General features: G+C 38.5%; 2 protein-coding genes across 8 annotated transcripts in view; one reads left to right on the plus strand and one right to left on the minus strand.

The window, feature by feature from the left end:
• LOC122527252 (spectrin beta chain) overlaps positions 1 to 13441 on the minus strand; it is a 40409-nt gene that overhangs the window by 6246 nt on the left and 20722 nt on the right. Inside the window, exons 3-11 of one of the 7 annotated variants that reach the window (XM_043651255.1) lie at positions 7469 to 13375; positions 7146 to 7237; positions 6965 to 7069; positions 6665 to 6807; positions 6439 to 6497; positions 5829 to 5885; positions 4253 to 4345; positions 1026 to 1181; positions 6 to 273 (exon numbers count right to left, since the gene is read on the minus strand). In XM_043651255.1, coding sequence (XP_043507190.1) covers positions 6 to 273; positions 1026 to 1181; positions 4253 to 4345; positions 5829 to 5885; positions 6439 to 6497; positions 6665 to 6807; positions 6965 to 7069; positions 7146 to 7237; positions 7469 to 13375 — 6880 coding nt within the window. The remainder of the gene's footprint in view (positions 1 to 5; positions 274 to 1025; positions 1182 to 4252; positions 4346 to 5828; positions 5886 to 6438; positions 6498 to 6664; positions 6808 to 6964; positions 7070 to 7145; positions 7238 to 7468; positions 13376 to 13441) is intronic. The other 6 variants (XM_043651256.1, XM_043651257.1, XM_043651260.1 and 3 more) reach the window with 6 other exon arrangements.
• LOC122527267 (peroxiredoxin 1-like) lies at positions 2338 to 2808 on the plus strand. Its single transcript, XM_043651280.1, has one exon. The coding sequence runs from the start codon at positions 2338 to 2340 to the stop codon at positions 2692 to 2694; it is 357 nt and encodes a 118-aa protein (XP_043507215.1). The 3' UTR covers positions 2695 to 2808.

Genomic DNA, 13441 nt, shown 5'->3' on the forward strand with positions numbered 1-13441 from the left:
CTCACTTTACTCGGAAGACATGTTTCTTCTTAGTATAATCGCTCGCCACGGTAATAGTCGCTCCTCTGAGATCTAGAGGAGACTCTCCCTTGTACGGTTGATCAGGCGCTGCCTTGTATGATTTTTGGTCCGTATATACAAACAAGCTCTGTCCACGAACGACCATGTAGACCTTGTGCCAGGATCGATTCGACGCCTTCTTCGTTGTGCTCTCCCATTCGTGCTTTCGTTGCAACACGCCCTCGAATTCATCGTCGGTGGGACTTCGTTGTTCTGCAAAATCAAATTTAATTTTAGCTCAAACTAATAAACAAGCGGAGATACGAGAAACTACTAGCAGAACGAATGATATGCGAAGATTTAAAGAGAAAGAAAACAATCTATACACCATCCAGCTTCCTTTCTAACGTGTAACAACAGCTGCAAACGTAATTATACATTCACTGAAAGGAATCTGTTCCGAGTAGGAAAACCTAAACAGATGGACGTTATAAAACGATGCTGGTAAATGCAATTGAGCGATCCAAACGTGTACACGCATTCATGGTACAGCATCAGCCGCAAACACATGATTCTGATCACGTATGATTAGTAGGATGCATACATTATTAATGTTACCATAGCCCAGATTCCTAACGTTTCATTCGACATCCCTTGTGCACGTACTCGAGACACACATACATAATTCAGGAAATTAGGGAGGAAACGCTTCCTGTAATCCTCAACGAAGCTAAAATGGTAAAACGTTTAGTAATTATTCGATACCATGGAGGTTTACCTTTCAAAAACTCGCATCGAAACCTAAATAAAGTATTCATCAATTTATTAATATATATCTCGATCGATTATCAACTGTTGTTCATCAAATGTTAATTCCATTAAATTTTCTGCCGTTGAACTTTCGTTAGATCCTTTTCAAGTGATTTCATTATTATCGTAATAATAAAGAATTATTATCGTAGTAGGTAGGCATAACGGGTAGCAAAAAGAACTCCAGTGGATGATGTTTGAATAGAATTACTTACCGGAAATGCTGCGCTCATCATCACTCACGCCACTTCGATCTAAACTCGGCGACTTGGCGGACTTCCTCCAGCGGAAGCTCCTGAACGGCGACTTGCTGCGACTACGTTCCTTACGTCTTAAAGTACCAGACTCGGAACCGCTTCCACCTTTCGGAGCTTTTAACACGACACACGCAACACACGCGACGTTATTAACTACTTACATCGAGTCACATCGACAGCCTAGCATTATAAGGAATTGTAGTTAGAGGAGTATAGAGGATAGGAACACGTTAAATGTTCAATTCGCATGCATTTTGCTGCTCATGCGACATGCTCATGCGAGACGTAGCAAAATACAAAATGGTATTAGGATACATGCATCGTGAGGACACTACGTTTATTTTTGAGAAAAATAAATTTCTTTTTGAAGTTGATTTTCAAAGATTACTTTCATGATCCTAATTTTACAAGTCAATAACAATTACCCTACCATAAACTTAGTCTTCACGATTGCATACATCTCGATAAATGCAATTCTCTTTTGAATTCATCTTTTCTTGAGATCATCAAAAGAAGAATCGAAAATTATAGAAAACACAATCGAAGGGTTTAATATAATGAAAAGTTTATTACTATGAATATTAATTAACTGTGAATTTATAGCAAGGTTCATTCAAATTATCAATCTCTTCAATTACGAAATACTATAATTTTTTAATTTTGCCAGTTTCTCTGACTGCTGGATAATTTATTAAATGTAATTAAAAGTTATTGCTAGTAAGAAAAATCAGAGTAATGAATTGAAGCTTACACGAGAAAAATATGATAAGTTAATTTTTGTGGATTTTATGATTTGTATGTTACTTGGTTGATAAATGAGGATGTTCTAATATGCTACATTAAATATAAATGATAAATATGATATATTAAATATGAAATACAAATATAAATTTGTAAAATTTCTACAAGAATCAAAGAACATGACGTATCACATTTTCCTTTAATTTATAATTAATAATCTACTATGAAATATAGTTTGAAATTTTTCTATTTCAGTATAGTTAATGTATTGTAAAAATAACTCGTCTCCTTCACCAACTTTTTCTTTTTTAACACCCATGACAAAGGTTGAAAACACTGTGGGGATTTTGTTATGGAACATCGCGTTTTTCACAAGGGTGACAAGTTTTGAAATTTGTTTATCGCGAGCCATTGAAATTTTCCATAGAGAAAGTCTCTCAACTTTTGTTTTCGCTATCAGAGACGATATTTGCCAACATTCAAGTTTACAGTCAATTTTATACGATTATTATTATCATTTGAATCTATCATGTCGACGACTTTCGATTCGTTTCTTAGAAGCAAAATAGAACAGAGTGATTTCTGTTGCAGCGAGCAACCGCAAAAGCCGCGTGAACCGGAAGTGCACGTGGTACCAGCGCTGTCAACTACAGCACCAGCCTGGTCAGGCACCGCAATAGTAAATTTAAACATGAAAGATATATCTCTGAAAGATTATAAGGGAAAATACTTGATTATGTTGTTTTATCCCTACGATTTCACGTTCATCTGCCCCACAGAAATGATACAGTTCAATGATCGTATTGAAGAATTCAATAAATTAGGTATAACTACGCATCCTTTATGTTCTTTTCTTTTCTTTTATCATGTTGTAAATTATATTTAATAGATATTCTTTTCCTTTCATTTGCTTATAATAATTTGTAACAAATTAATTTTATTAGAACTGGACTTGAAATAAATTAATTCCATTTTTATATTCAAAAGAACGTGCACCTTTCCTCCCATATTCTCTTTTCTTTAATTTTATCTTCTCTTTTTTATTTATTTTATGTAGCAATTTCATTAAACTATAAATATATGTATTACAAATAAATATATTTAATGAATTAAATGATCTATACATTTAAGATAATAATTCTGTATTCAAAAATGACTCATTTTTTACTTTCTTTCATTTTCTTTTATCTTATACATGATATCAAGAAATTCACAAAATTATTAAAATTTCATTTTAATCAATGCTACTTCAAATTACAAACAGGCTGTGAGTTAGTTGCGATTTCTACGGACTCTCCGTACACGCATTTAGCATGGATCAGTACACCCCGGAAGCAAGGTGGTCTAGGTGAAATGAGAATGCCCGTTCTCTCTGATAAGAATCAGAGTATATCGAGAATGTATGGAATACTCGACGAAGAAGAAGGAGTATCTCTGAAGGGACTGTTCATCATCGATAAAAATCAGTTAATTCGACATATCACAATCAATGAGATATGTCTGGCTCGTTCTGTCAACGAAACTCTAAGAATTTTAGAAGCGTGTAAATTCGTCGACGAATTTGGAACAACTTGTCCTGCTGGTCCAAGGGAGAGACTAAACATTACAAACAACGGACCAAACTATTTTAATATATAATCATTAGATTGCAGATGTTTATGCAAATTTATATTTTTATGAATACAATTAAAAAGATTTCAGCAGAAATTTATTTGACAGGCTAAATTTTATAATACTTCGGATTTTATGCAGTTCTGACAACTACACTTTGAACATGATAAGTCAATTTTTCAATTCGGTATATTGTTGATTAATTTTATTATATCAAAATTACTTTGTCTGATTACCTTATTTATATGACTTCTTTCATAATTTTAAAAATTAATAATACTGTAATATCAATAGCTAATATAATTAATAGCTTGTATATAATTGAAAATATTGAAATATTATTTGTCTTAACAGTTATACTTTTGGTTTCTGTAAAACATTATCAACCGTATTTTTGGACCCAATTGATTATTTCTGCTTTTAACTTATGTTACAATATTCCTCTTCAATCACAAAGTGACTTCAAAATTGAAAAATCAACAAAGCATACTTGTCACGTTCTTTTTACTGTTATTTTTATATCAATTTTGAGTATTATATGGATTTTGTATATTTTTGCATCTTCAAACTTTCCACAAATGCGTAAATATCCACCTAATAGTTATTAATACGACTCATATGATACCTTTCCTAATTTTAATTTTACTGAAAAAGAGAGCTTCCTTTACACTAGATATTTTTCTAAATTTAATGAAATTGTGGAAAAGAATTCTTGCTGATATTATTAGATGATCAAAGATGAATTTTGGATTATAATTTTTAAATATGATATGTTTTGTATTTTTCATGGATGACAAATAAAAAAAAAATGGTAATCCTTGAAATGAACTTACTTGTTGGACTAGATAGGCCTGGAGGTTTCAAGGGAGTGGCAGATGGTGTTGCTTCTCCTCGCATGGACTGACGTGCAGGTTTCTGAACATGCACTATACACCATCATACCAATTTTAACATGCTATACTTTGGAATTGTACACTGAGAGTAAAAATATCACTCTCTCTATGAAAGCAAAATATGTAAAACGACAAACTAAACACTTCATCACATTACTTTTTAGAGTAAGCAAAGAACACATACAATAAATAATTTTTAAGCAGCAGAAGTTGAAATACAGATGAGAGAAGAATTTTAGATTGCAATGAATTAACAATAAAATTAGACACACTGCACTAAAAGCATCTGCTGTTGCAAAAGCTGTCAGATATACATGCATACAAGCGTACTTAAAAATTGGAATTAAAGTTGAACACTAATATTGATACAGTCACTGCGTGTGCTTACCTTTCAAACAAGGATTAAATTTTGTCGTATACAATTAATTAAGAAAAAAAAGAACTTAATTTATATCATTTGTACCCACCACTTTTACTTGAAAAATTATAGCATTAATTTATATATGAATCAAAAAATAAACATTTAATAATTATATAATATATATCATATAACGCATGCAAAAGTTCAGTTTTAATTAAAAAAATTTTCTGATATCACTTTAATGATTTTTGATAATTTTTCGACATAAATGCTCGTATGTCTCAGGTAGAATGACTCCATCACCTGCTAAAAAAGTTAATAAGCAAGTAAACATTTGCAGCTGTGATTATAGCGAGAGGCAGTAGTAATTTTCCTACGAATCTGCTGAAAGAACATGTGAAATTCATTATTTAACCTGAATTGTGTAAAAATCAAATAAGAATTTTAGAAGCTAATTTTATGCTTTTAGAAGATTAATTTTATGCTAAGAAGATTAAAAAGTTCACATTGTTTTTTACCACAATTCGAGTAAATATTTCTTTGGATAGAAAGGAAGAAAAATCTGCCGTAAAACGCTGCCAGATGATTTGATTTTATGTTCCATCACCAGCTTAGAGGATCGATATAGCAGGATCTATATATAAAATGCAATTCAATCATCAAATACCAGAGCTTCGTTTACAGTCCAGAAAGAGATAAAGTTACTAGTGCGGAATGAACAGCCAGCCAGTCACATAGAGTTAAAATATTTTTGAAGGACACGATCGTCTCTTATAAAAAAAGGCACTGGTATTTAATAGAGTGTTGCCATTAAGAAACGATAATAAAATTAGTACACGATATATTGCGTCATAATACACAAATGATATTCTGAAAAAGATTTTTAATTCTTTGCACTCATTAATTACAATGAATAAAATCCAATGATGTAAAAATGTTATTGTGCAAGAAATGTTACAGAAAGTTACAATAAAAAAATTAGCAGACATACAATGCGTTAAATGGTAATTAAAATGGCACAAACAAAATGTGATATATGATGCTGAATCATATAATATAAATATAATAGACAAAAAACAAAATAATCATTTAGAAATAAAAACAATAAAACTTCGAGTGCAAAAATGACGATATTCGTTTCATCAGGACACTCACCTTCCTTGGGCTTATCTTGAGGCTGTGGTGTACGTGTAGAAGCCTTGCGATGTGCCACTGTGGTTTGTGCATTCCGTGCCGCATTTTAAGGTGCGTTTCAGGAAAGGATCAATAATCGGGATTCATTGGAAATATGTGGAGCGGAGATGAGCGGGTTGGAAACGTCAATGAATGGTTGGAAAGAGAGAAAGGCAAAAATAAACGTGCTGTTAGCAATTTCATGCTTATCCAAACAAACCAGTTTGTAAAACCAGTCGCCTAAGAGTTAAGTGTACAAGATACGTGGAAAGCACAATTGTAAGATACATGTATTAGTAGAATGAATAATAAAAAAAGAAAAGAAAAAAATAAACGTTTCTGTTCATCCTTAGTCGAATCGAGCACTTAACGATTATCAATTCCGAATTATTGTTGCTTTTGCAAGACAATAGACAGAGATATTTTCCAAAGAAAATTTGCTTTTCCTTTTAAGAATTTTAATTATTTTGTTTTTAATAATAATTATTATTCGTATTCTCTAATGCGAAGTGAGCATTATAATGCAATGTATACGACACTCTTATCAAACTGAGTTTCAAGATATTATGCAGCATACGTGTTATTATCTTACCATGTGACTCATCTTCTCCAGCGGGACGTTCTCCAGTTGGTACACCTTCCGCTTCGGCTCTGTTAAAACATGTTTTAATATTATTACAATTATAATATTTTGTTTTATTTTATTTTATTTTATTTTTTTAATCATATTTTAGACCCAGTGCAATATACTTTCATTACTGGCTAAGTATTATACATGCTAGTAACTAGTTTGAAGTAAAGAATATAATTAATGCTACCTTTCGCTCGGTGGTTCGTCTGGGCTAGTCACTGGTGTTGCTTTAGCTAATCGAGCTGCCTCGGCTGCAGCGGCCTCTTCCTTTTTGCGTCTCTCCTCTTCTTCTCGTTCCTGTTCTCTCCTCTTCATTTCCTTCAACTCAAACTATGTAACACGTCAAATATTTTCATTTAGTAAACTAGCTCTGATTTTAAGAGATAGAGATAGATATATATATATATATATATATATATATATATATATATATATATAGAGAGAGAGAGAGAGAGAGAGAGAGAGAGAGAAGAAAGAACTAACTAACCGTAGTGAGTCGATGCAAGGCACTGAACCTTTCTTCCTGAGCAGCTGCCGATTTTTCAAATGCTTCGTGTTTCTTAATCAAGTTCTCAACTTCGTCGATCGTGTGCTGTAATAATTACGATTGGTAAAACCATGAAAGTAATCATGTTAAAAATTAAGCCTATAAACTTAAGGCCTCTTACACCAAGTTCTTGACTCATAAGATATGGTTCTTGGGCGATCAACCATGCTTCAGCAACCGCCGCATCTCTTGCGAACTGGTACACCTCCAAAACTGCAATACCACACAGGTATTAATTTTATCGTAATAAACAAATTATAATTATTCATTACAGACATTGCTTAAAAAAAGAATGAAACCTGAGCAGAAATTTACTTTACGTATTAACTATTATGATTAATACTTCATTCTGGACAATTTATATATGTCTGCATATTATGTGCAGCCTATAAATGTGTAAAAATAATCTAGCAGCAAAGTATTTAACAAGATCCATATACTCACTGAGTTGTAGATTCTCCCAACGTTCCTCCCATCTATGAAGCAACGCGTTTCTGTGATCAGTTAAAGCTGCCAATTTTTCCTTGATCTGGCTGCTAGCATAATGGTTCCTAGCTAACAAATCCTTTCCCAGATTGATGCACGCCATCAGATTGTCCTCCCTGGCATCTATTTCAGCTTTCAAACTTTGATGGTTGTTCATTAGCAATTCCACTCCAGCAACATCGCGAGGTTTCTCCGAAGTGTTCATTTGGCGAACTACATCATCCATCCAAATCATAAGAGTCCTAACCATGTTGAAGAATCGGAACAGGTCACCGGTATCCTCCAATTTAGTTCTTCTAGCATCGCAAAGCGACTGAAGGTTATTCCAAGCAGCAACTACCTCTCCTTCACGATTAGTAATTTCTCTAGCCTTGTCTCCAGCGTAGCTGGCCTGTAACTTAGCAGATTCCTCTTGTATCTGCGATACCTGACTCTGCAACGTGGACAAATCCTGCATGAAGTTGCCATGTTTCCGTTGGAGAGCTGAAACCGAGCCAGCGTCACGACCTAACTCGTCAGACATGGCGTTCTGTTTCTCCAAGATTCTTCCAAGCACGTCTTTACAATCGTGGAAGAACTTGTGCAGTTCTCGGCTAGCTTGTAGCATCTGCGTACGAGTTTCGATTAATTCTAATAGATCTTGCCATACCTCGTTCAAACCATCTTTCCATTCTGCGATTGTAGCAGCATCAGAATGGCCAGTTGCTATTAGAGAATCTGCAATTTCGTTCACTGCGGCCACTCTCTCTGAACCTATCGCCTCGGTGTCGCGAGCAAACTCCTTGAATCTTTCCCAAAGAAGCGTCACGTGATCATAATCCTGACCTAATTCATGGCTTCCAGCTACCAGTTCTCTCTCTGCAATCCACTGCTCGAGGTCATCCACTTCTCTGTTCAGCATAAACAGTTGAAGAGCTTCGTCTAGTTTAGCTCGACGTTCACCAGCAAGATCTTTCAGGCCAGCGTACAATTTATCCACTTGTGATTGTTTAACGGCAATCTGGTCAGCAAGAGGATGTTGATCGTTAATGAGCTGCCTGGCGGTTTCTCCAAGCTGGCGAATAGTCTCTGCATAATCTTCTACAGCATGTTCCAAAGACTCGTGCTTCTTCATCAAATTCTGGGCAGAAATTTCGTCCTTGCCGCGATCTTCTACCATCATGTACAGTTCCTGTTCACTCATCCAAGATTCCGCTTCTGTCGCGTCGAAGAAGTACTGCTGTGCTTTCTCGTTTTGCAAGAGATGCTTGTTCCTATCATCTACAGCATGCTTCAACTCCTTCCATTTCTCCGTTAACTCGGATATCAATTTCTGGAATTCAGAACTGTCCTCGTGACCTTCGTTTATGAGTTTCTGACCGTTGTTGCACACCAAATTGATTCTGGGCTCGTGGTTGTCGATTTCAGTACGCAGAGACTGGTTCTTCTTCTTTAGCATGTGCACATTGAACAACGAGTTTCCATACTCTGTACTGGTTGCCTGAGGCATCTTCTCGGCGATCCAGAGTTTCTCATCCTCCACGTCGCGTCTGAATTGGAAGGCTTCCTTCTTCTTCTCTAAGTGACGTTGACGATCGATCAATGGTGCTTTGAGTTGAGCGAATCTCTGTGCAACCTTCTCCTTTTTGCATTTGATCTCTTCCATCTTGTCTTCGGGCACCGTACGCTGCAAGTGTTCAGCCTGTTTGTCCAACTCCGTAACCTGTCTCGCTTTCACGGCCATCTGTGTTTCAATCATCTGTTGTTTCTGCATCAAGATATTCACTGACGCCAGATCAGAACCAGTATCCGTGCTTTCAATCTGTTTCTCCAGTTCATTCATCCAAGAATCAATATCGTCGCAAGTCTGATGAATAAGGACTTCACGATTCGCGTCGAACAGGCGTTCACCTTTGTCGTGAGTAGTGGTTTCAAGTTCTTCGAATTGGTCAGCCAATTCTGCCACTTTAGGCTTAATGATCTCAGCCAGATCCGGCTTCTGTTGAATCAATTCTTCAGCAGCCTGTTGCAATTGCTGCAAACGATCCTTGTTACTTGCGATTTCAGCCTCAAACGCTTGATGTCTTGTCCATTTACTATGCACCGTCTTGGCGCTTCTATAAGTCTCATCTTGAGCGGTGATATGTTTCTCCTGAACCCACTCGCCCAGCTCCTCGCAGTCTTGTAAGAACATCTGCAACTGCAACTGATCCTTGAGCTTCTCCATATATTGGTTCGCCTTCTCTCGGTTTACACGACGACGCTCGTTGATGCTCTCTGCCTTCTTCTTGACTTTGTCTGCCGCGAAGTGACCCTCGTCGACAAGTCGTCCGGCAAACTGTACCACGGAGTTGATCTTCTCGTCGTTCGCGTCCATCGTAGTCATGAACGCCTCGTGTCGCTTGATCATGTGCTCCGCCTGCTCGAAATTCGCTGGTGTTTCATCCTTGGCCAGAATGTGCTCTTGCTGGGACAAAAGCACTTCTGCCTGGCGAGCGTCGCGATCGAAGATCTGCAGATTAAGAGAATTGGACAGTAAGATCTTCCTGTTGACCCACATCTGGTGTAACTCCTCCCAGCCCATCTTCAAGGCATTCAGTCTCTCCCTGAGGAACATGTACTGCGTATCGCCATCGCCAGCTTCACTGGTTAATCTTTCACCATACTCCATCATCTTCTGGTAGTCATCGGTATAATTATCAATTTCTTCCTTAATGTTTTGGTGTTGTGTCAGGAGTTTCTCAGCATCGGCCAAAGTGGTTGGAGTATCTTCGCTGGCCACGTCAGTTTGCGTTTTGGTCAACCAAGCTTGGAAGTGATCCAAATCTCTGAGGAATCTGTGAAGATCACCTGCCTCTTCCAATTTTGCGTCGCGCTCCTTCAACATCTGCGTCAACTGCTCCCAGATGGTGTGAATTTGATCGATTCTTCCCTTGATCACCTCAGGATCTTCCAGGTTCTGTTGTTGGATGTTCTGAGCCTCCATCTCCAACGCGTCCAATTTCGCCTGAATGGCTGCCAAATCGCGCTCCATTCCGCTTAATCGACGCTGCAAAGTCATGACTCCGGTCAGATCCATCTCTAAACTGTCCGTCTGTTGTAGAATACGTTTCTTATCCTCGATCCAGGATACTGTCTCGCGACATTCGATGTGGAAGGTCTGCACACCGTGAGCAGAGTTCAATTCCTCACGCTTATTCTCTGCTTTCTCACGGAGCTCGGCCCATTTCTGGTTCAATTCGTTCTGGCGTGCCACGATCTGCTCGGAATTAGGATGTTCAACGTGTAACAATTGTCTTGCGAGTTGATTGACTACAGCAACTCGCGAAGCGTTGGCATACATCTCTTTCTCGAAGCCGTTGTATCTATGCTTCATAATCTCGACGTCTTCGATATCCTTGGCTGGTACCATAGTCTCCAACATCCGATTCTTCTCGCCGATCCATTGCTCCACTCCGTCTGATTCACTGAACAACTTGTACAACGATAATGCGTCTAACAATCGCTGTTTGCGAAGCTTCGCGAGTTCCATAAGTTCCTTGTATCTGGAATCTATGGATGCTAATCTCTCCAGTACTTCTGGCGATTTGGCATCCTGTTCACCAAGAGAGGATGCTTGTTGATGAAGCTGGTCGATAGTAGCAGCATAGTTTTTAAGCTCGTCCGTCACGTCTTTATGTTTCTTCAGCAACGACTGGACATTGGCTTCATCTCTGCCAACGTCTTCTGACGAGACGAGTCGCAAAGTGTCCAGCATCCAAATATCAATGTCATCTGCATCGGCAAAGAGTTGATGATAGTCTACAGCCTCCTCTAAACGCTTCCTTCTGAAAGCAGCCAGATCCAAGAGATGATTCCACATTCCCAGAATTTCTTGTAGTCTTTCTTGAATCCTATCAGAACCAAAGTGTTTCTGACGAACTAATTCGTCTCCGACAGCGGCCACAGACATCAGCTGTGGTTCGTGAGACTGAATCTCGTTCTCCAATGCTTTATGCTTGGACAATAGCAAGTTTATAGTTGTCAAATCGTGGCCAATGTCCCCAGTCGATACAATCTGTTCCTTCTCCTTTATCCAATTCTCCTCGTCAGCCATGTCCCAGTAGAACTGCCACAGTTTACGCGACTCCTCCAATCTGGCTCTACGTTCAACAGCCAACCGTACCAATTCGGCATAAGCATCCTCGAGCTGTTGTACGCGTTCAACGATAGTGGTTGGATCACACGGTCGGTAACCTTCTCCGTGTTCCAAGAATCTCTGACTCTGCTGAACAACAGCTTTGACTCTTTCACCCAAGACATTGATATCAGCTTCTACCAAAGAATGCTTCTGCAATAAATCCTCAACGCCCATCAAATGTTTGCCATAATCGTCGGTCAACAAGCGCATTTTTATCTCCTCCATACTGTCCAAGATATACAGCATCTCCTGGAAGTTCTGTTGAAGTTGTAGAGACAGTTCTAATCTCATCCTTCTAGCACGAAGTAATTCCAATAGATAATTCCACAATCTAAGAACGTTGTCTTTGCGGGCATTAATACGTTCGATATCGTGGTAGTTTTCAGCTTCTAATTCCTGTGAAACAGCCATGACAGCTTGGACTCGTTCTTCGTAGGCGAAAATGTCTGTCTCGATGGCCTCGTGTTTCTTGGCCGCGGCTTCCACGGCGGCTAGATCGAAACCGAAGTTGTCCTGAGAAACCAAACGTTGATTCTCGGACAACCAGGTTTCCCTCATGCTAGCCTTTCGATTGAATCTCGCTGCCAGCTGCTCCAGTTTCTCCTGACGAATCAATTCTTCACGGAGAGCCAATTCACGCTCGTGCTCCGCTTTTTCCAATCTCTCCCACGCCTTGTTAATATCCGAGATCATCTTACCCTCCTTCGGCGTGTACGGTTTTTGATTATTGGCTCGCATCTTCGATTGCAAAGTAAACAACAACACTTCCAAATTGCCCTTCTCGACAAACTTCGGGGGTTTCTCTACGGTACGATAGTTAGAGAATTGGGAGAGCTGAGACTGGACTCCTACCAACGAGTTAGCAAACCGACGATCACCCAAAGCTTTTATGGTGCCTTCTATCCATCTTAGTAAGTCGCTAGTCAGACTTTCGTACTCGTGAATCATACGGTCGTTCTCCATGGCAATGCCAACTACTTTGCCTATTCGTTTACCTTGCACGGTCTCCTGCTTCATCTTGGAGAAGTAATGGTAATATGTAACTACGTAAGTAATGATTGATTTCTCATCAGGATGATCGACGAATATATCCTCAGCGTCTAGAAGCTTCGTGAGACCAAGCTTGTCCTCTGCCACGTTAAATGCATTATTTAAATTGTAAATAGCGTTAGACTTGGAGAGTTTCTCGAACTGTATCAAATCTGGACGGTGTTTGTGGATGATGGCGTTAAAGGCCAATCCATCGCGCCAAGATGTGGTGAAATTTCGCACGTTTACGTTGTGATAGCCAGCGGTTTTCATTTGACACCAGAGGAGCAGAGCGTCTTTCGCTGATTTCGTTTCTTGATTGTCGGTTTCCTCGATGGTGATGTCTTGTATTTGGAACCGCAGGATGATGGTCCATATAAGGCCCAGGCTCAAACGAGGGTTCCCATCGACAATGTCGTGCGATCCCATGTTCTCCAAGTGCACCCGTTGCTCGCGAAGGAATTGCAGCGCTTTATCGACGTTCTCCAGACAATGGATTCGCATTTTCCCTTTTGTAGGTCGTGGTAAACGTTCTCCGGAGAGAATCTCGAGAAGCTTGATAAGCATCTTTCCGTCTCGAAGGTCGACGTACAGATCGCCGATTCGGCAGGAACACCGAACTAAATGGGAATTCACCCATTTTTGGAAAGTCTTCTTTTGTACCAATTCACGTTCACCTGAATTTTAAAGAAATACAGAAACAGGAAATTGCGTAAGTGTCACAAAGGAATTTCAAGTATACA

The sequence above is a fragment of the Frieseomelitta varia genome, unplaced genomic scaffold (assembly GCF_011392965.1).
Source record: "Frieseomelitta varia isolate USP_RPSP 00005682 unplaced genomic scaffold, Fvar_1.2 scaffold_214, whole genome shotgun sequence".
Classification (NCBI taxonomy): domain Eukaryota; kingdom Metazoa; phylum Arthropoda; class Insecta; order Hymenoptera; family Apidae; genus Frieseomelitta; species Frieseomelitta varia.

Excerpts from the sequence above, each read along its gene's own strand:
- LOC122527267 (XM_043651280.1), top strand. The coding sequence starts at position 2,338 with ATGTCGACGACTTTCGATTCGTTTCTTAGAAGCAAAATAGAACAGAGT.